Source organism: Balaenoptera borealis (assembly GCF_965194805.1).
Source record: "Balaenoptera borealis genome assembly, chromosome: 13".
Taxonomy (NCBI): Eukaryota; Metazoa; Chordata; class Mammalia; order Artiodactyla; family Balaenopteridae; genus Balaenoptera; species Balaenoptera borealis.
In genome coordinates, this window is record NC_138870.1 from 95,851,713 (window position 1) to 95,873,772 (window position 22,060).

The 22,060-nt window shown below is 52.6% G+C and overlaps 1 protein-coding gene across 2 annotated transcripts; it reads right to left on the bottom strand.

The window, feature by feature from the left end:
* Positions 1-7,604: 7,604 nt before the first annotated feature.
* Positions 7,605-19,507, bottom strand: ANKRD54 (ankyrin repeat domain 54). Of its 2 annotated transcripts, XM_082352791.1 has the most exons (9): positions 19,064-19,507; positions 17,583-17,630; positions 12,820-12,918; positions 10,153-10,224; positions 9,601-9,648; positions 9,401-9,525; positions 9,085-9,192; positions 8,675-8,745; positions 7,605-7,851 (listed from the first exon to the last, which is right to left on the bottom strand). In XM_082352791.1, exons 1-9 carry the CDS (start codon positions 19,386-19,388, stop codon positions 7,644-7,646), a joined length of 1,104 nt encoding a protein of 367 aa, XP_082208917.1. In that variant the 5' UTR covers positions 19,389-19,507; the 3' UTR covers positions 7,605-7,643. The 2 variants fall into 2 exon arrangements, with proteins under 2 accessions (XP_082208917.1, XP_082208918.1); XM_082352792.1 differs by lacking the exon at positions 10,153-10,224.
* Positions 19,508-22,060: the final 2,553 nt, after the last annotated feature.

A 22,060-nucleotide genomic window follows, 5' to 3' on the forward strand; every position in this document is an offset into this window, starting at 1 on the left:
AGCTGGGGTAGTCTGTGGTGTGGAAACCTCCTAATTAACCAATAAATCAGTCTCGATGGTTGCGGAGCCACTCACTTCCTCCCTCACCGTAAGCCAATAATGCTTATTAGCTTCTGGCTGAGGCCTGAGGCCTTCGGCTTCCGTGGCTCTCCCCAGCACACCTCCTGGCTGCTGGGCGCTGTGGGAAGGCCCTCCCTGACACCGGGCAGCTGCTGAAACCTCCTCACTGCCTGCCACCTGCCACAGACCCAGGGGCCAGAACGGCAGTCAGCCTTCTCAGGGGGAGGTTGAGACGCAGCTGGGGAGTGACTGCTGCAAGGGCGCAGCACAGGGGCTGACACCTGGTCCTGTGCTCTTTCTCCCACGTCTCTGCCAAGATGTCCCTGGCTGACTCAGGCTGCAGCAGTGGGAGTGTTTCCTGGAGGGCAGGGGGTGTGATGCTGCCGCTTCTGCAGCCCCCAGTGTGGCCTCTGTCTCCCTGAGGCCATCACTCACACCTCGCCTGGCTCATCCGTGCCTCGTACCAGCCCCGGCAGGCAAGGGATATTACCTCTATTTTCAGAAGTGAAAACCGAGGCTCAAGGAGGTGAGGTACGTGACCAAAGCCAAGTGGCAGATTCGAGACAGAGCCAGGACCCTAACTGGGCGAGAGGGATGGCTCTCAGGGCAGCCCAGGCAGCATCGGAAGAACATCTAAGAGCATCTGACAAGGTTTGCTACATGACAGTGGTGAGTGCCTGCAAAATACAAGCGGGGAACAAAATCTCCTGCGGTTGGCTTATGCTGTGGTTGGTCCAGTCACCCAGCTGGGGTCACCTCTGTGGGCATGGACAGGTGACCGACTGGGAACAGCCTCCCTCTAGGATGGGCAGGAGACAATTGCCCAGCCGGGGAGTGGCAGAGCCAGAGCCTGAACCTGCATGAAACCCCAGGCCCAGGGGAGAGGTCGGTCAGTGGAAGCCCTCCACACACAGTGGCCTGGCAGAGGGACACTTGTACAGCCCAGGCCCTTGGCTGGACCCCAAGGCCTCCTGCTTCTGAAGGGGTCTCTCTGGCCCATTGGAACCCGATAAAGAAGCCCAGACACCCCGACTAATGGAGGGCAGTACAGCCTGCCCAGGGTAGGCACACGGCCGGTATTTGATACGTGAGGACAGAGGTGCCAGGGAAGGAAAGACGTGACCCTCTCCTTTCTTCTTTCCTTTATCCCTCAAACATGAGTGCCTGCCCTAAGCTAGCCCCTGAGAGGAAGTCAGAGACAGCGTGAATTTGGTCTGGTCTCTGCCTTCTGGGAGCTCTCAGTCTAGCTGGAGAGCCAAATACCAAAAGAAGAAAGGATAGCACTGTGTTATGGGGCCATAACGGAAAAGTACACACAGTTTGAAAGGGCCCGGAGGAGGAAACTCCTGCCTTCCTGGGCAATCCAAGCAGGAGTCCCAGAGGAGATGACATTTAACATGCATTTTCCTGGGAAGAGGTGGGAAGGGCCTGCCAGGTGGAGCAACAGCTTGTGCCAAGGCAGGTACAGGTGGGAGCAGTAAGCGGGCTTGTGTAGCTGAAGCAGGGCGGGGTGGGGCCTGGGGAGCCCGGGAGGGTGGGTGCAGTGAGATCACGTGTGTCTCCTAGGCTAGCTGGGGGGCAGGAACTTCATCCTTCAGGCAGGCAGTGATGCCATCGAGGGTTTTCAGGAGGGGAGGTGCCCTAGGGTTGCTGTGTAGAGGCTGGGTTGGAGGTGCCAGGTTGGCAGCAAGGAGCCCAATCCAGAGGCTGTTCTGTGAACCCTGGGCCAGGAAAGCTACCACCAAGGGCCTGGCCTAGGACTAGGAGATTATTTTTGCCATGGCTTTGGCAGGAAGATTGATGGCCTGCTGCTGGGCTTGGGCTCGGCCCCTGAGGTTCCTGGGTCTGCTTCAGGGGGCTGACGAAATGCTTGGAAGAGCAGATGGTTGTAATCGTTTGGTGGAGAGAGCCGAGTCCTGCAGGGCCGGAGGCAGGCAATGGGGGCTGGGGTAGAGGCTGAGCGAGCCCTGGCTGCTGCCTCATGGAGAATCCACCTGACCTGAGCCTCCTGCAAGGTCTCAGGCCAGGCTCAGGGCAGCCTGGAGGTCCCAGGGAGGAGCTCCTCTTAGTTGGGGGAGATTTGAATTCTGCAGCCCTCTCACCCTCCTGTTTGTGCAGACCTCTTAGGGATGGGCCTGCAACATTCATGTCTGAACACCTACTGAGTACAGAGTTCTCCTGCAGGAAAGAAAGACAGAAGCACAGGGGATTGTGGGAGCCCAGAGGAGGGCCCTAACCAGCTTGGGGAGGCAGAGAAGACTTCCTGGAGGAGCTGATGCCCAAGCCAAGTCCTGAAGTGGGAGTTAGGACAGGTGGGGAAAGGAGAGATGGGAGAATACACACACAGGCCACCTGGGGTCCTCTACCTGCAGTCAGGCACAGCATGACGAGCCGAGGGCCTGGGACAGGGTACACGGGAGCCCCAGCAGGAAGTGAGGTGGGAGAGGTGAGGGGGGGCAGCCGCAAAGGATTCTGTAAATCCTGTCTGAAACCAAAACTGTACCTTGTCCTGAGGGCAATGGGGAGCCATGAAAAGGTTTTAAGCAAAAGAGTGACCTGATCAGATGTACTCTTTAGGGAACTCTTTCTGGCTGCAAGGCAGGCTTTTCCTGGGGAGGGAAAGCAGAATGAGACTGGGGGCAGGGAGACCAGTTAGGAGGCTGGTGTGAGAATCCAGAGAGATGAAGACATCCAAGACTCCGGCAGCGGGTGGGGAGACATGGACAGACGGGACAAACACATACGAGGTGCAGCTGTCGGGACTAAATGGTGATTAACTGTTGTGGGGTAAGCGGTGTCCCAGATGACACCCAGCCTCTGGCTTGGGCTACTGGGGGTGGTAGTGGGGGTGATGAGGGCAGAGGTCTGGGGCGGGAGATGCTGAACTCAGTTGGAACACGTTGCGACCAGGGGCCTGGGGGACACGGCGGGGGTGTCCACGGGGCGGTGGTGTACTGGGCACCTGCTGTATTTCAGGCCTTGCACTTGGCTCTGGAAGTTGTGTCTCATCTGCCTTAAGAGTTTTAAAGATGGAGAAACTGAGGCTCAGAGAGATTAAGTAACCTGCCCAAGATCACACAGCTAGCCCCAAACAGAGCTGGGGTCTAAATCAGGTTGGTCTGATTTCAGTTCCACGGTCTTTAGGGAGGAGAAGGGGCAGGTGGGAGTTTTTTGAAGGGGAGGGAGGAACCTGAACATGCAAAGGTGACCTCCACCCCCAGCCATCCGCCCTGTGTAGCAAACGCGGCCAAGGGTGAAACTCAGCCCCGGGGAGGGTGGGCGAGCTGCAGGCCCCGGTACCTCCGTGTTATCCAGCCCCTCTCCCTGCCTGAGGCCGACGGGAACAGCACCAGCTATCAACTTCAAGCTGTGAACCTGAGGACATAAATACCAATTAACCACCCCGAGGTTTCCTATTAATGAACATCAGTCCTCAGCCCCGATGCAGGGCTCATTTGCGAGTCGCCGGCTGGATCCAAGACGGCATGAGGCCAGAGGGACAGGCTGTGCAGAGGTGGAATTGTTTCTGGCTTAAGAGGACAAGATTGATGTATTGAGGCATCTGCTTGGTGCCACCTTGCTTTAGAGGCCTGGGCTCTGTGTAGGGGTGAGACTGAAGCAGGAGGAAGGGGGGTGAGGTGGGGTTGAGGGGCAAGGGGTGCCAGCCTGGAGTTCCTGGGGGTGCTTTGGACGGCTGTGGCGCTGGGGAGGGTGCTGGACTGGGCATCTGGTGGACCTGCCAGGTCAACTCAGAGAGGTGGCATAGTGCAGGGGTCAAGGCACGGGCTGTGAGCCACATCGCTGGGATTGAATCCTGGCTCCTGCACTTCGTAGCTGACCTCTCCGTTCCTCAGGACCCATAGAATTGAGCCGTCTGAGCCAGGCTGCATTCCAGGCTGCATTCCAGGCACACCGCCTTGGGCTGCTCCCTGGTGCTGCCAGCTATGTGCGAGGTTTCAAGGGCTCTCCCGGGCGGACCCTTGCCTCCATCAAAACCCTCTCAGTCTGGGAATTCCCTGGCCACCCAGTGGTTAGGACTCCAAGCATCCACTGCCAGGGACCCGGGTTCGATCCCTGGTCGGGGAACTAAGATCCTGCAAGCCACGTGGTGTGGCCAAAAAACAAAAAAACCCCTCACAATCCAACTGGGGAGGCGCGACTCACCTGCCTCCACCCCACTGGGCAAGCTGACAGCCAAGTGCTTCTATAACACGTGCCATCCTCCCCAACCTTCAAAGCGGAAGAAAGTCACCAGGCTGACGTGGACCAGTCACAGAGACAAGGGACCACTCTGGCCCCTGGTCTGGGGCTTCAGGTAAGACTCCTTTGCTTCCTTGAGCCTGTTTCCTCAACTGTAAAGTGAACTGATCATATCTCCTTGCAGGCACCAAGGTCTCGGAGTTAGCTTGAGAGCCAGCATCAGGGGGTTTGGGCTAATTCACTTTGGGCCCTATTGCTGGGGGCAGCCAGGGACTTTGTTGGGATTATCCGGGCATCCATCAATCCAACTTCCTGACCTCCTAACCCTGCCTTGGGCTCAGCATCTGAAGCAATCCGGGGAGCTCGTGGGGCTTTTACCCGGAGCTCATGGTGCCTGCTCTGGGTAAGGATGCATCTGATCTCCAGGGTGGAGGTGACAGCTTGCCTCACCTGCTTTCTGTCGCCAGGGCAAATCTTCAGACCTCAGGATCTCCACAGCCTGGTCTCACCTCTCTCTCTGGCCAGCCCCTCATGCTCCTGGGCCCTGCACTTTTCCAGGCCACCTCCTGGCCCCAAACCCAGCTTGTGCCTGTCCCTCCGCCAGGCCTGGCTCGTGCTGCTCCCAGCTCTCCCACCGCCTCGGAAGGCCTGTGATAGTTTGGGCAGCCACCAAAGATCAGCAAAGACCATTCCAGACCCAGCTCAGTCCCATCACCTCACACTGTCCTCTGTCCCCTCCAGGTGACCAGGTGCAGGCCTTGTCCACCGAGCACACTGTGCCATGTGCTCAGTGAGGAAAGGGCCCACCCCTCCCTGCACGGGGATGGAGACATTCACTCAGTAAGGTCCATCGGTTTCTACTGTGTCTCAGGAGCACTGGGGACACTGGCACTTTGGGAACCTTGGCAGAGATTCCTGGGCTGGGCTGGGTCCTGCGCTGCTGACCTCAAGCAAGTTATTCTCTGCCTGAGCCTCAATCTTCTGCATCTATAAAATAGTGGGAGCAAGGGCATTGGCTACCCTTTTGGCTGCAAACACTAAATCAAAGGGCTTGTGTAAAGGGCCTGCTGGCACACAGTAGGAGCTCAACAAATGTTGTCGCCCTCAGTTTTAGGAAACTCTGCTTCTGAGAAAGCTCTAATTTCAGGCGTGGTGGAAACAGCACGAGCTTTGGGGGTGGGTCCAGGGTCCAGCCCAGCTGCCTGGTTGGGTCACCCTGCAAACCTGCATTTTTTCACCCATCCAAAGCACCAGCAAGGCCAGTTATCTCACAGCATGGTTGGGAGAAGTTGTGAATATTCCCCAAGCATTACCACCGTCTGCCGTGGGCAAAGGCAGGAATTTTATTTTGCTTTTTTTGTTCCCTGTTGTATTCCTACCTGGAACATTGCCGAGCACATGGCAAGTGCTTGATAGGTATTTCCAGCATGAATGAAATGGGAGGTATAAAGCAAAGGACCCTACCCAGCCGCTGAAATCAGCAAACAGGATTTCTTCTTACTGCCTCCCCCACCCCCTGGCCCCCTCCCTGCTCCCCCCACCAACTCGGTAGCTCCCAGAGCAGCTAGTAACAGAGCTAACTCCTGTGTGGGCAGCCTCTGTCCAGTTCTCCATCCTGCCCTGCCCAGCCCAGTCCGCTCAGGGCCAACTTGTGTGTTTTCTGACTCACCCTAATGTCTGAGGCTGACTTTAACTGGCTGGATCTTCAGAGAGATTTGGGATTGCAGGAAAAATCTTGGCCGGAAAAGGATCGAGGCAGATTGGCTAGCTGCCCGGCTGTCTGGCAAGTGTCTGATGGCTGGCCCACAAGCCACCTTCATCTGTCAAGCCTTTTGTTCACTGTCTGTACAGCCAGGGTGGGGTGCACGATGGCCCCCTCGCTTGCCCCAGTGGTCATTCTCCTAGTTACACGGCTACAGGGCCAGGGATGGGTGGGCGGGGCACCACAGGGATGGAGGATGCTGCAGGGAGGCGCCCCACTTGCCAGGTGGGGATGGCTTGGTCCAGGCCAAGGACTTGTTGGGGGTTAGCCCGAGAGTCTCCGAGGCAGGTTAGTTATCTTAGAAATGCGCAGTCATCTCAGGGCAATTTCACAAAGTCTCAGCACGCCCCACCTCCTCAGCTCTGCCAATAGAAAGCAGGCTGCCCTAGGGGATAACGGGTCCCAGAAGTGCCCAGGCAGTCCCCAGGATGCCCTGGGCAGGCCTCTCACCTATCTGCTCCCAAAGTTCTGCAGCAAGAGATCCTAACCTCTTCTGAGTGTGGACCCTGCTTAGAATAAAAGCTATAGACCCTTTTACCAGTACATGCATACTCTCCACACAAAATCTTGCATCGTTTCAGGGGGTTCATACCTCTCTAATGGCCCACTAATTTAACCCCTTAGACCTGAGGCTGAGAAACCTTGCCTCAACGCTCGCTAGGGTGATCAGCCCCGGAGGTGTGCTGGGGGGAGGCCCAGAGAAGCAAGCTCACTGAGTTTGAGGTCCCTTCCCTCCCATCCTGCTTCTCCTCTGCCCCGGGCTCTTCCCTGCTCAGCCCCACCCCTGGGGCCAGGGGCAAAGCGGGGCTGTGTCCAGGCACAGGCCCCAGCAGAGCCCCCAGAGGAGGGCAAGCTCTAACGTGCCCCCTGGGCCTTAGCGGCCTCAGGCTCACCTGAGGGAGTTAATCACGTGGACAGGAAGGGAGAAAGGCCCACCCGCCCACCCACCGGTCCAGCTCACAGGTCGCTCCTCACCTTACTCTGGCACACGGCCAGCAGCAGCCACCTCACTCACAGCAGCAGCTTGAGTTGCACAGACACACTTTACTGCTTCCTCTGCCCTCCTCTCTCCCCAGTCTTGGGGAGGGTACCTTCCCCAACCCTGGCGACCTGGCGGAGCTTGCAGCCTCCCCTCTCCCAGGGTCCTGGAGGCAGCCCTGGGCCTGTATCTCAGCCCCACAGAAAGACCCTTTTTTTCTTAGGGTGTGGGGAACAGCTGGATCCCATGAGTTCAGTTCAGGTCTGATCAAGCTGGGATTTGGGAGACAAGTTCCCCTCCTCTGAAAAGCAGCCAGGATTCCAACTGGGTGAGAGGGAAGGTGGGGCAGAGCCAGAGCAGGCAGGGATTGCCAATCTGGAAAAAGTCTGTCTTTACGCTACAGTCGAATGCTTCCTGGGAGAGGGCTGGGCCCAGCAGGCCCTCCCTTCAGGCTTTCTGCTGTGGCAGATCCCTGCCAGGAGGGGGCGCCGCCTTTGGCGTGTTCGAGCCCCAAGGGGAAAAATGTCTGCTCCTGTCGGGGCAGAAGTGGCAGCGGTGGGGGGGTGGGGTGGGGCGGGCTTCTTTGCAGTGAGTTTTTGGGCCTTCAAACAACACAAATTTATTCTCTTATGGTTCTGGCAGTCAGAATCTGAAATCTCTCTGGGCTAAAGTCAAGGTGTCGGCAGGCTGGTCCCTTCCGGAAGTTCTGAAGGGAGAATCCATTTCCTTGCCTTTTGCAGCTTCTGGAGGCCGCCTGCATTCCTTGGCTTGCGACCCCGTCCTCGAGTTACTCCGATTTCTTGCTTCCGCCACCACATCTCCTGCTTCCTCTCTGAGCTCCTGCTTCCCTCTAATAAGGATCCGTGTGATTATATCAGGCCCGCCTGGATAATCCAGGACAGTTGCCTTGTCTAAAGACCCTTAACTTAATAACATCTGCGAAGTCCCTTTTGTCATATAAGGTAATGTTCGCAGGTTCCTGGGATTAGAACACGGCCATCCTGGGGGCTACTCCTCCGCCTCCTGCAACGAGGCTGCAGAATGGCGACCCTCTCCTGGTGTTTCAATGATTGGGAGAAAAAAGGCTGGGGATTACCTGCTTTGGGTTCAGCCGGGCCCTTCCTAACCTTGTATTTCTAAGGTCTAGGCTTCACCAACCCCCTCCTTCCAACCAGAGAAACTCACTGCCATGTCTCCTTGAAAGTCCGGTGACAAGCCTAAATCTAAGTGCTGGTGAGAAGTGCGGGGCCAGCCCAGAAGCCCCCTAGGCCAGAGGGTGCCTGCCCTAAGCCAAATCGTGCTGGCCGCAATGAGCCCACGGCTGGAAAGGGACACAGAGAAGGGTCTGGGGCCTGCCGAGGGTGCCAGGGAGGCCATGGGACGGGTGAGGCCTGCTAGGATAGCGCGTTGGCCAGAGCTGAGTGAGGCGTGGCTGCGGCGCCGTGGGAGCTGAAGGAAGACGCTGTGGGCTGCGGTCCCGGCCCCCAGGGATGATGGAGACCGCGGCTGGGAGTGGCGCTGAGGTCAGTGAGAGAGCATCTCTGCCTCGCAGCAGCTGGGGGCAAGGGCCTCGGCAGACGAAGTCCCAGGCACTGGGCTTTTCCTTTGTAATGAGAGGGCAGTGGGGCGGGGGAGAGTGGCGGAGCGGCAGGGCGGGGAGCCTCTCTTGCTACCTCTTCTCCATGTTCTGCATCTGCAAGCTGAGGGAGGTGAAGCTGGCCAGCAGGTCGGTCACTTCATCCACCTGCGGGATGAAACCGAGGCTCTGTTATGGGGTGCCCCCGGGTCCCCCCAGCAGCACCACAGGCATGGAGGGCAGACACTGTCTCTCCCCGCAGGGCATGTGGTGGCTTCACCGTGACTAGGGAGCAGCTGTCCGAGGCTGAATCCTTGCTGCCAGGTGGTCTCAGACCGCCCCAGAGAGAAGGGCCAGGGCAGCTTCAAAGGAAGTGGACAGAGGCTCTGAGGTCCACAGTGGGCGACAGGCCTGCAGCCACGCCTCTTTCTCCTGCATCAGAGCAGGGGTGGGCTGGCCCTGAGGGTCCGGCCAGGGCCCGGGTCTGGACCTACAGCTGCGGCTCACCTGCTCTTTGGTGCTTGTCATCTGGAGGCGGGTGCAGAGGTCATCCAGCCGCTCCCGCTGCTCGTGCCGCCCCAGGCGCTCCAGGTACTCCCTCAGCATCTGGATGATCTGAAACCAGAGGGTGGGCTGAGGCTGTGCTGGGAGGCACAGAGCGGCCTGATGCTGCTGCCGAGGGGCACAGTGGAACAGGTGCCAGCTGGGGTCCGCGTGAAGCCACCCAGGAGCCCTGATGCCGGAGGCGGGCGTGTCTGTGGTTCGGGCAGCACCTGCCCAGGGTTTGCTCGGGGCCGCAGGCTCAGCTGAAGGGGGCGCTCACCTGCTTTACCTCCAGCCGCACGGCCTCCAGGCACTGGGAGTGGCCTTCCTGCAGGATGTTGAGCTTCGACTTGGCCAGATGCAGGGGCGTGCGGCCCGCCCGGTCCAGGGCATCTACCCGGGCCCCTGTGGGAGCAGGCAGAGGTGAGCACGCTGGGGGTGAGGGGGAGAGAGAAGGGAGAAGGGGAGGGGACCACTCACCTCCTCGCAGCAGTGTGGTGATGACAGGGACATGGTTGGTGCAGGCCGCTGAGGGAGAAGAACAGGGACTGAGAGTCCAGGACCACTGGGGCTCGGCCTGGGTGCCCACCAGAGGGAGCAGGACTGTGTCTCTGAAGGTCCCGATGCCAGGTCACGCCCCCTGAGAAGGCATCACCAAGGCAGCAACTGGGAGGGACTCAGTGATCAAATCCGACTCCCTCCCTGTACAGCTGGGGAAACTGAGGCTTGGAGACGGGACCTGCCTCACCGTGAGCCACAGCGTGAGTCAGCCGCAAGGTGGGAACCTCCCCTAACAGAGCTGCTGCTGAGTCAGTTCAGGTTGTGAAATCAGCTCTGCTCAGGGCACAGCCAACTAGTGATGGATGGGGACAGCCATGGGACACAGCCCAAGGGGAGTGTGGCCCTGGGGGCTCAGGCTCCCCCCAGATGATAGGAGAGCCTGCTGGGAGCCCGCAGGACCCCAGGCTCTGCATCAGAGGAGCCTGTCTGTGCTGCAGAGGAGGGTGTCTTGGCAGCTTGCCAGGCACTGACCCAGGTGCAGTGGCGTGTTCCCCAGCCCATCTCGCTGATTGGGGTCGGCTCCATGGTCCAGAAGCAGCTGCACTGGAAACAGGAAAACCCAAGAGGAGCTGTTGGGGGCTTCTATGAGCAGTACCCTAACCCCCACCCATAACCTAGCTAAAGAGGCTCACTCAAAGTGGGGAACACTGAAAGCTGACACAGTCCCCCATGCTGTTTCATTCACTCACTCACTGGCTCATTCGCCCCTAAGCTCATGTGCAGGACTCTAGGGCCAGGAACTGAGGATTCTGGGAGGGCCCCCTGGCCTATGCAGGTATTACGGGACTGAGACTTTAGGGGTTAAAGAAAGTTCTTCCAACATCAGTGGCTGCTAGTGAAGGCTCTCAAGGGCATTTTCTGCCCCTTCCACAGCCAAGCACCATAGTGGGAATTAGGCCAATAGAAGATGCTGAGCACCCCCTCCTTACGAGTCTCTAGGTCACATCAGAGGTGGGCTGTGGTATCACCAGGGCTCACCAATTACCCAGCTGGATGTACAGGCAGACTAACTCATACGAGGAGGCCAATCTGAGCCTCACAACATATACCGAAACTAATTCAAGAGGGACCATGGACCTAAATGTGAAAGCTATAACAGTCAGGCCTGTAGAAGAGAACAGGAGAATATCTTCATAACCTTGGGATAGGCAAAGATTTCCTAAACAGGTCACAAAAATACTAACCATAAAAAAGAAAAGATCGATAAATTGGGATCATTAAAATTAAGAACTTGTGGGACTCTCCTGGTGGCGCAGTGGGTAAGAATCCATCTGCCAATGCAGGGCACATGGGTTCGATCCCTGGTCCAGAAGATTCCACATGCCGTGGAGCAACTAAGCCCGTGCACCACAACTACTGAGCCTGCGAGCCACTACTGCTGAAGCCCGCGCTCCTAGAGCCTGTGATCTGCAACAAGAGAAACCACCGCAATGAGAAGCCTGCGCACTGCAACAAAGAGTAGCCCCCGCTCACCACAACTAGAGAAAGCCCGTGCGCAGCAATGAAGACCCAACGCAGCCAAATATAAATAAATAAAAATAAAATTAAAATTAAGAACTTGTGTTCATCAAATGAGAACATTCAGAGAACAAACAGGCAAGCTGAGAAAAAGTCATTTATATTTAATAAATGATTTATATTCAGAATATATAAAGAATTTCTACAAATCAATAAGAAAAAGATAGGCAACTTGTTAAAAAAAATGGACAAGAGACTTGAACAGATACTTCACAAAAGAGGATACAAAAATGGCCAATAAATACCTGAAGATGTGCTCAACATTACTGACCATCAGAGAAACACAAATTAAACCACAAGGATATACCACTATACTAGAAGGGCTAAAATTTAAAAGAGATAATACCAAGCATTGCCAAGGATGTGGGAAAATGTGGAACTCTCTTACAGTGCTGGTGGGAGTGTATATTGGTAGAACCATCATTGGGAAAAGTTTGGTAGTACACACTAGCTAAACATGTGTGTACCCCAGTGACCCAACAATTCTAACACAGATAAGTGCTTATATCCATCAAGTCACATGTACAAAAATGTTCCTAGCAGCTTTGCTCCTAATAGTCCAGACCTGGAAAAAACACAAATGCCCATCAATAGTAGAATGGGTGAACTGTGGTCCGTCACACAATGAAACACCAGCCAGCAATGAGAGCAAAGAACTACCGTTACTCTCACAACCTTCAGGGATGAGTCTCAAGAATATAATTCCTTTTTTTTTTTTTTTTTTTTTTTGGCCGCGCAGCATGTGGGATCTTAGTTCCCCGACTAGGGATAGAACCCTCCCCCATGCATTGGAAGCGCAGAGTCTTAACCACTGGACCACCAGGGAAGTCCCTCAAGGATATAATTTTGAGTGAAAGAATTCAAGATACAAAAGAGTGGGGCTTCCCTGGTGGCGCAGCGGTTGAGAATCTGCCTGCCAATGCCGGGGACACGGGTTCGAGCCCTGGTCTGGGAAGATCCCACATGCCGCGGAGCAATTGGGCCCGTGAGCCACAACTACTGAGCCTGCGCGTCTGGAGCCTGTGCTCCACAACAAGAGAAGCCGCGATAGTGAGAGGCCCGTGCACCGCGATGAAGAGTGGCCCCCGCTTGCTGCACAACCAAAAAAAAAAAAAAAGATACAAAAGAGTGCATACTCTGTGCTTCCGTTTATGTGAAATTGAAAAACAGGTGAAACTAATCTATGGTGACCAAGGTCCACGCGGGGGTGAGGACTGGAAGGGGCATGAGGCAGGCTGCTGGGCGCGGAAAATGTTCCATATTTTGATCCAGGAGGTGGTTACAGCAGTGTATACACACAGAAAGCTCACTGTTCATAAGTTATACCACATCCAAAACAAACTTATAAAAAAAGGGGGGCTGTCCCACTGCTGCCCTTAGCACTGAGTAAATGTTGCCTGAACGTCTTGAAGGACTGGTCCGACCTCAGAGGCAATCATATTCTTTCCCCAGGTGGACCCCTGCCCCGGTCTGGCAGTGCCAGTTCCACAGGCTAAAGGAGTGAGGGGGGCCGGGTCTTCCTATCCAGCACCCGGCTGAGCAGACAGCAGATCCTCCCCCAGCCCCTCTGGAGTGATGCTACTCGCCCAGCCTCCCTCCCTCCCCCTCCCCAGGACTCACCAATCTGGTCATTGCCATTGCAGGAGGCAAAGTGCAGGGCTGTGCGGCCCTTGTCGTCAGCTGCACAGGGGTCCACGCCATCTTCCAGCAGCTGCTGCACTGACACCACCGAGACCGAGGGAGCAAGTGGAGAGAGTGGCAGTGTTAGCCAGGCTGCAGCCCCCGGGGGTGGACGGGGGTGCTCAGGGGCCCTTCCAGGCAAGGCATTGACAATGTTTGGGAGAGCTAGTCCCTCCTAGATGCTGGCCCCATGGGGACTGCCACGACAAGGGACTTGTTCTCCTGAGGGCACAACTGAGGGGCCGTATTCTGGGTGCTCAAACTACGTGTCTAGGGATAAAACATCACAGAAGAATCTCGGCCCTCAGGGTCAGAAATTTGGGAGTCATGGAAATCCCCAGCATAGACTCTGGCCCCGCCCCTCTAACTGCATCTGGCTACACATCCATTCCAGCTGGACACAGCCGAGCGAGCTGTGGGCTGATTCTTACTTTGCTCCCAGGAGGCAGCCCTTTAGAGTGGACAGAGCACAGGCTCTGCCACACAGACCAAGTCCCAGGCTAAACTAAGCAAAAAGGAAAGGAGTTCATTGGCAACAGCATGGGGCAGTGGGAAGGCCTAGATTTGGGCCCCCATTCACCAGCAAATGGGAGGAATCTCTGCCCTGCTAACCTCCAGAGTTGCTGTAATGAGAATAATGGATAAGAAATTCCTTCCTGGAAAAGTACAGAGCCATTATAAAATGTGAGGCAGTATGTATTACACGTCCACGTCAACTGAAAGGCAGAAATTGCTGCCAAACATCATTTAGAGCAAGAAACAAAATGCTCTAGTAATCCCCCAGCAAACCTCTCAAGGACTTGAGTCCTTCCAAATGAAATCCAGATTATCTCCTGCCTTGTGAATCTCTCTCGTCTCCTCAAGCTGAGTGAGCTGCCCCCTCCCCTGCATCCCCACAGTGCCCCGTTCACCCTGCTGCTCTCGTATTAACATGCTGTGCTCTTTTACAGTAACTACGACGGAGCACCAGCCAGGCACCAGGTACCTGACTGCCAAACCCCTCAACCACTCAGCACAGTATCACGTCCGTGGTACAGATCAGGAGACAGACTCCAGCCCAAGCCAACAGGAGGCCAAGCTGGGATAGGAACCCAGGTTTCTCTGGCACAAGAACTTACACCTCTCCAACTAAATATAGGACTTCAGTTTCCTCGGGGTTTTTTTTTTTTTTTTTTTTTAGAAGTGGTGTTGCTTTATACTCTTCTTCTCCAACTATTCTGTAGGTTTTTTGTTTTGTTTCTTAATATCTTGGACCAAGATATGACTTGTCCTGCTCCACGAATGTTGCTGACTGACTGAATAAATGAACAAATGAAGGTGGTGGGAAAGGTTTATGAGAGTGGAGGAGAAGGAAGAGCTTCCAGTCACCTCCGTGTTCATCAGTATCTTCACCAAAAGAGAGCCAGTATCCAAGAGATAAAGCAAAGCTAAAATAGTCAGTTCCATTTTTGTGATTTGTGCAGCTACAGTCTTTATGGAAAGCACTTTAGCAACGTCTATCAGAAGCCATCAAGATGTGCGTATCCTTTGATGTAACAACCCCATTCCTGGGAAATTATCTTAAAAATGAGAAACCAGTGTGCAAACATGTGACTGACTAAATAACTCTTGCTTTGTCCCTCTGAAGGCATCATGTGCATCCATTACAAATTGTGGTTATAACTGAGGAATGGAATTACAAGGTGATTTCCACTTTTTACTTTATAAGCTTCAAAAAAATTGTACAGCTACATATTCATTTTATAAATAGGAAAAAATAACGCTTCCGTTTTGAAAAAACAAATGGTTATGAGGACTATGAAAAATGTTTATGATACACTAAACATTATGCGGGCTACAAAATTGTGTATACAGCACAGTTTGCAAGCCCTTCAAGAAAATTCCTCTGCATAGGAAAAAGGACAGGAAGGATATTCACCAAAATATTAACAGAGACTCCTTTGCTGACATTAAGGATGTTTTTCATGAAGATTTTTCTAATTTTCAAAACATTTTAAACGCACATATTATTTTCACATTTAAAATCTTTTAAATGATTATGAATTCACAGAAAGGCACTTACGATTTAACAATAGCAGGGTATAAATTTTACATCCACTATAATTGCTAACCTATACCAAAAAAACCAACAAACATGCAGAGAAAGATTAAACAAAATGCTAACCATACAGGAAAAGGAATGAAGAGGCTAATCTACAGCCAGTTTCGCTGTCAGAGTCCTGCAAGAGCCTGGTAAATCTAAGAGCCACTTAGATTTGAAGATGGGTGTGTCACAGACTCTGAATGGAAAATTACAGCATTTCCACCAAAATAATAAAACCACCATGTGGACACCTGATCAAGATAAACTAGACGTGGGACTTCCCTGGTCGCGCAATGGTTAAGAATCCGCCTGCCAATGCAGGGGACACGGGTTCAAGCCCTGGACCAGGAAGATCCCACATGCCGCGGAGCAAATAAGCCCCTGTGCCACAACTACTGAGCCTGCGCTCCAGAGCCCAAGAGCCACAACTACTGAGCCCACGTGCCACAACTACTGAAGCCCACATGCCTAGGGCCCATGCTCTGCAACAAAGAGAAGCCACCACAATGAGAAGCCCTCGCACCACAACGAAGAGTAACCCCTGCTCACCACAGCTAGAGAAAGCCCGTGCACAGCAACAAAAACCCAAAGCCGCCAAAAATAAATTAAAAAAAAAAAAGGATAAACTAGAATATAGCCAGTATTTTATAAGTATAAATGGAGTATAACCTGTAAAAATTGTGAATCTCTATACTGTACACTTGTAACTTATATAATATTGTACATCAACTATACTTCAATTTAAAAAAGAGAGAGGGACTTCCCTGGTGGCCCAGTGGTTAAGAATCTGCCTTCCAATGCAGGGGATGCAGGTTCGATCCCACATGCCACGGGGCAACTAAGCCCACATGCTGCAACTACTGAGCCTGGTGCTCTAGAGCCCGTGCGCCACAACTAGAGAAGCCTGTGTGCCGCAATGAAAAGACCTCGCATGCCACAGCCAAGACCCGATGCAGCCAAATAAATAAATAAATAATAAAATTAAATTAAGAAATAAATAAAGGGACTTCCCTGGTGGTCCAGTGGTAGAATCTGCCTTCCGATGCAGGGTACGTGGGTTCGATCCCTGGTCAGCGAACTAAGATCCCACATGCCACGGGGCAACTAACCCGAGCACCACAACTACTGAGCTCACACACCTCAACTAGAGAGCCTGCATGCCGCAACCTACAGAGCCCACGTGCCGCAACCTACAGAGTCCATGTGCTCTGGAACCCGGGCGCCACAACTACAGAGCCCACGTGCCCTGGAGCCTGCGTGCCACGACTAGAGAAGAGAAAACCCACACGTCGCAACTAGAGAGAAGCCCACGCGTCGCAACAAAAGATCCCACATGCCTCAACTAAGACCCAACGCAGCCAAAAAAGAAAAAATAATTAATTAATCTTTAAGTAAATAAATGACAGAAAGAAAATAAAAGAAAATAAACCCATTAAAAAAAAAAGATAAACTAGACTTTCTGTGAAACGGAAGTATAATTAAAATATTCTCTGGCCACACACTCAAGATATTAAAAAGAGAACACATCATTTTTCCTTGAAAAGCTATATAGGTTGCTACCCAAATATTCCACAATATGAAAGTTCATGGAAAAGAGATAAAAGTGGAGAGCATTGAAAACCCCTCCAGTTTCCAGGCCTGCTCACTACGCTCTGCCAGGGATAAGGGACCCACTCAAGGCCTGTGTTTTAACGCCCAGCTCCCTGAGGGGAACGACCTTCTCTACACACCTGTTATAAACAGGCTCTCCTATCCCTCGGCTGACTTTGAAGATGAAGGTAGAAGACTACGAGCCAAGGAATGCGGGCAGCCCCAGAAGGTGGAAAAGGCAGGGAAACAGATTCTCCCTTGAGCCTCCAGAAAGAAATACAGCCCTGCGGACACTTTGATTTCAGCCTGGTGAGACCTGTGTTAGACTTCCGATCTACAGAACTGTCTGATGATAAACTTGTGTTGTTTTACAACATTATCTTTGTGGTAATTTGTTACAGCAGCCAAAGAAAACCAATATACCACCTTTCCCTGATTCACGGAAAGAATTAAGTCAGTGGATACAATTAAAATTTTTTTCCTATAACTTGTCTTGTAGCTTTGATGCTGCTACTGCCCTGTCAGCTAGCAAATGGTGAAGAGCAACAACAAAAAACAGAGTGGTGTCCTGCTAGGAGCCCCTCCCATGCCTTTCAGATGTTCTGTCAACTAAAGTCTGACAACCACTGACCCAACTACCACAAGGCCTCAGGGAGCAGTTGAAGGTGGTGGCTCTCCTGGCACTTCAAATTGACTATTCATTCCCATTAAGCACAAGTTCCAAAAAGCTCCTACTCTGCGGCTGGGTGCCAGGGATACAAAAGCAGACATGGTCCCCACCACCATGGAGCCCACAGGGGGATAAACGCTATGACATCAGGAAGTACAGGGTGACAGGGAAGCATGGGAAGAGTGAGCATCTGAGCCAGACTTGTCATCTGCAAGATGACTGCAGTTATACAATAAGTACAGCGAGCCTGGTCCCAGGGGTGAGCCAGCAGAATTCAAGCACTGTCTTCCCAGATATTGGTTACCTGGATTTTTCCTTCCCCGACCAGACCAGGGAGCTGGACTCACTCTGCACACTCACCTGTTTCCACATCGTTGGCATTGGCTGAGTCCCTCAGCCTCTTCAGAGCTGTGAAGACAATAAGAGTGCCAGTTAAAAAAAACAAACAAACCAGCAACGGCCATGATGAAGCAAAAAGTGATGGCTTCCTAGCTACCCACCATTCAGCCACAATAGCATCTAAAGAGAAAGAAAGGGGCCAGGATACAAGTGACACTACCCTGGGAACCAGGAGAAACCTGAAATGTGACACAGCTAGTGCAAAAGCCACATTTTGTAGCAAATCCTCCAAGGCCTTTGGAGCCAGATCTTGGCTCTGCCACTTGTCGGAGCTGGGTGACCGTGAACAAGTTACTTAACCCCCTGGGCCTCAGGTCTATCACCTGCAAAACAAGGTTGAGCTCTTTCCTGACAGGCCTGAGTTGTTGCAAAGACCAAATGAGATGATTTACACGGAAGCGCTCTGTGAGCTGGTTACACAGATATTATATCCTCCTTCAAAACAGACCACTCCCAAATGACTTACTTAAATTTGATGATTCCTATGCAGAAACTTTTTTCTCCACCATGACACTATCTGTATATTAGAGGCTAATAGAAAGCAATGCCTTTATCGTCAGAGAAATGGACAAAAATTGCAATTCATATATATAACGATTCCTTACATTCATACAGCACTTTCAAATTTTCTTTTAATCTTCATAACACCACTAAGATACGAGTAGGTATTACAGGGACCCTAAAAGTTCCATTCTTAAAACTTTCAGGGTGTTGGTTTCCATGGCATCCATAAAATGTAAAAGACAATATGGTAGAAGTACCAGAGCAGGAGTTCTAATACCAGCATAGCCAATTTCTAGCTATGTGCCTTGGAGCAAGACAACTTCTCTGAATCTCAGTTTCACCTTCAGTAAAATGGGAACAGTATCTGGATCTCAGTGAGTTATTACGAGGATCAGAAATGATCACAAACCACCCAACAGTGTTTGGCACACAACAAAGGCAGAATAATAACTATATATTCCTTACCTTACTTAGTAACTCTGGCAACAGCCCTGTAAAGCACACCATATCCATTCTACAGATGAGAAAACTAAAGCTGAAAGGTTCTATAGTTTGCCTAAGACCTAGATGAGATAGAAAAGTCCAATCCAGGTCTGTGCATTTAAAGAAATAAGTTGGTAGGACTTGGCTCTGATACGAAAATATTCTCCAGTATCCCATTTATTATCTACAAATAAACACCTGGAGTCAGGAAAAGTTTCTATTCAGGAACTACCAAATGTGAAAAGCCACCGGGACTGGTTCTGAGCAGGAAGACTACTTTTTTTACACTCCTGGTCCTTAGCAGCTATAATACTACCATTGATACTGAAAGTGGCCTCAGGGGTCGCTCCAGGTCCGTAGCTCAGACGTCGGAGGACACCATCCTGAACGGGCTGGGGAAATCAGGGCCCGATTCTCAGCCGAGGGCCAGCCCCGCCTCCCGCCGCGCTCCTCACCGTGCACCTCCTTGCCCGTGGGCCCGAGCCGGCGGTGGGGCCTCGCGGCGCGCCTCAGCCGGCCGGAGGGGATCTTACAGAGCAGCTCATCGCGGGGCTCCGCGTCCTGCTGCCACAGGACGTGAAGGTAGCGTAGCGGGGACTGGGCCCCGCCGGCCGCCCGGCCCGGGAGCCCCGCGCCGCCGCCCAGCGCAGACCCGAAGTCGGCGAAGGAGAAGAGGCCCTCGGGGCCCGTCAGCGGCTCTGGCGCCACCGCGCACTCGCCATCCGAGCTCGAGCGGCCAGAGCGCGACTCTTCGTCCGCGCCCCCGGCGGCAGCTGCCATGGCAACGGCTCCTTGCTGGCCTGGCCGCGGGAGCCTCGTGCTTGACGGACCGACCGACCCGCTTCCCTCCGCCCTAAGCCTCGCTGTCAGAGGACAAGCGGGCGGGCCTGGCCTGCAACCACGGCAACCGAACGGGGGGCGGGTTCGGGCCGCAAGCGGGGCAGCTCCGGACCAATGAAAACCCTTCCAGCCTAAACCCCACCCCCTACAGCCAATCGGGCGTAGTACGGGCCACAGAATTTGGTTCGCTGCAGCGTGACTAACGGATATAAGAACCAATCATAAATTTGAGATGCCCACGTCCTCGCCGTACGTCCCTAAGCGGAGCCAATAAAACAGCGGAGTTTAAGACACTTTTTTTTTTTCTTCCCATTTCTCCCATCGGATCAAGGGAAAGATAACGGGCAGATGCCCTAGCCAATCATGTTAAGATGATTTGCAGCCAATCACAAAGGAAAGTGAAGAAGCCAAAGGAAAGGGATTGAGAGGTAAGAAAATGTGTAAATCAATGACCGTTAAAAAAAAAAAAACACACACACACACAGAACTTCCCACAGATACAGAGTGTAAGTAGGAAAGTGAGAATATGTTAAAATGTGGGGCTAGCAACACGAACTGTGGAGTGATAGTTTCTAAATGCGGTAGATCCCGTTCGTTCTCTCGGTAACCCTGGGGTTGATCACTGATTTACAAAGAATTCTATAATTCAACACCAGAGCGACCGACGCTTAGTCCGAGAGCCAGTCACTGACCCAGGTAATTCTCTGTGCTAGGTCCTGGACGCAGGATCAGACTCGGTGCCCTCTGAGATGCTCAAGCGGGATGGGAGAAGTTACAGCCGGAAACGGAAGTGTTCCGCAAACAGCTGATGATGAGCTTAGCAACCCCTCCCAGGTGCACTGTTTTGTAGAATTTTCACAACCCTGAATCCCACAAACACTTCTATAAAGTGAGCAAGGAGGACCATCACTATTTTATAGACGAGGAGCTGAAACCAGAGAGATCACGGACTTGTTCATGGAGGCCCAGCTCTCTTGAGAGGAAGGCTGTGTCCCGGCAAAAGTTGTTCCTTGGGGCTTCCCTGGTGGCGCAGTGGGTAAGAATCCACCTGCCAATGCAGGGCACATGGGTTCGAGCCCTGGTCCGGGAAGATCCCACATGCCACGGAGCAACTAAGCCTGTGTACCACAACTACTGAGCCTGCGCTCTAGAGCCCGCATGCCACAACTACTGAAGCCCGCGCGCATAGAGCCCATGCTCTGCAAGAAGAGAAGCCACCGCAATGAGAAGCCCGCGCATGGCAAAGAAGAGTAACCCCCACTCGCCGCAACTAGAGAAAGCCCGTGCACAACAATGAAGACCCAACGCAGCCAAAAAAAAAAAAGTTGTTCCTTGTCATTCAACGCAGTGAAAATATAATCTTGGGCTTCCCTGGTGGCGCAGGGGTTAAGAATTCGCCTGCCAATCCAGGGGACACAGGTTGGAGCCCTGGTCCGGGAAGATCCCACATGCTGCAGAGCAACTAAGCCCGTGCACCACAACTACTGAGCCTGCGGTCTGGAGCCCGCGAGCAGCAACTACTGAAGCTCTCGCGCCTAGAGCCGGTGCTCCGCAGCAAATAGAAGCCATCGCAATGAGAAGCCCGCGCACCTCAACGAATAGTAGTCCCCCGCTTGCCACAACTAGAGAAAACCCCCGCGCAGCAACGAAGACCCAACACAGCCAAAAATAAATAAAGAAAATTAAAAAAAAAAAAAGAATGTAATCTTTCTCTGACAGTTGAAAAGCACTTGCAGATTTTGCAGTGTTCTCAGAACACCACTATGAGGTTTATCATTGTAATGTATGGAGAAAAATGTTTATTTGAACTCTCCTCCTCTGCCCGATGCGAGAGAAGGACATATGCCAACTCCACTTGTAGCTAGAAGGAAACCGAGGAAAGAACGAAACATTGAACGTGTACCATTTACCAAGTGCTTGATATGTATTTTACCATTTAGTTCTCCTTCACAAGAGTCTTAGCGGGTAGATATTATTATACCCACTTTGCAGATTAGGAAATTGTAGTCCCTAGATGTCATATGAATTGTCCAGGGGTACGGGACTAGAAATTTGGAGGACTGGGATTTGAACCCAGAAAAGTCCTCTCTTTCCATCACGCTGATCTCTTTAATGAAGAGCCTACTGGAAATCTGCCTCCAGAAAATTTAAGTGACATCTGGATATTTATACCTCACTCCTGCTGAATGTACCCTGAAATAACTTTATTATTCATTTCTCCTCTTTTTCCGTGTAATAACCTCCAAAATAGTCGTCATCCCTCCAGTCCCTCTGTGAAGAACCAAAGGTGTACTTGCTGTCTAAAGTACAATTCTCTTCACATCTCTAGGATCTGCCCGCCCATTGAGCTCAGGCTAAAGTCCAAACCTTTTATCCTAGCAGTCAAGACCCTTGATGATTCTGACCCAGTTGTCTTTGCAATCAGTGTCTTTCTCCTACTAGTGGGTCTTCAAACCATCTGGTCTACGAAGATGTTTGCATTGTCAGAAATCTTTTAATTTAAACAGGATCCCTAAACATCTAGGGGTGGCTGTTACTTCTAATTTTTAAATCAACTTTGTTGAAGTACATAGCCCAACCCTCTGTGTGTTGCAAGAACCACTTGTTATTCT

Coding starts and splice junctions, on each gene's coding strand:
- ANKRD54 (XM_082352791.1), bottom strand. CDS start 19,388: ATGGCAGCTGCCGCCGGGGGCGCGGACGAAGAGTCGCGCTCTGGCCGC. Junction 9,649..10,152: donor GAACACGCCACTGCACCTGG/GTCAGTGCCTGG, acceptor CTTCTCCCTCAG/CGGCCTGCACCAACCATGTC. Junction 9,193..9,400: donor TGCGGCTGGAGGTAAAGCAG/GTGAGCGCCCCC, acceptor CTCTGGTTTCAG/ATCATCCAGATGCTGAGGGA.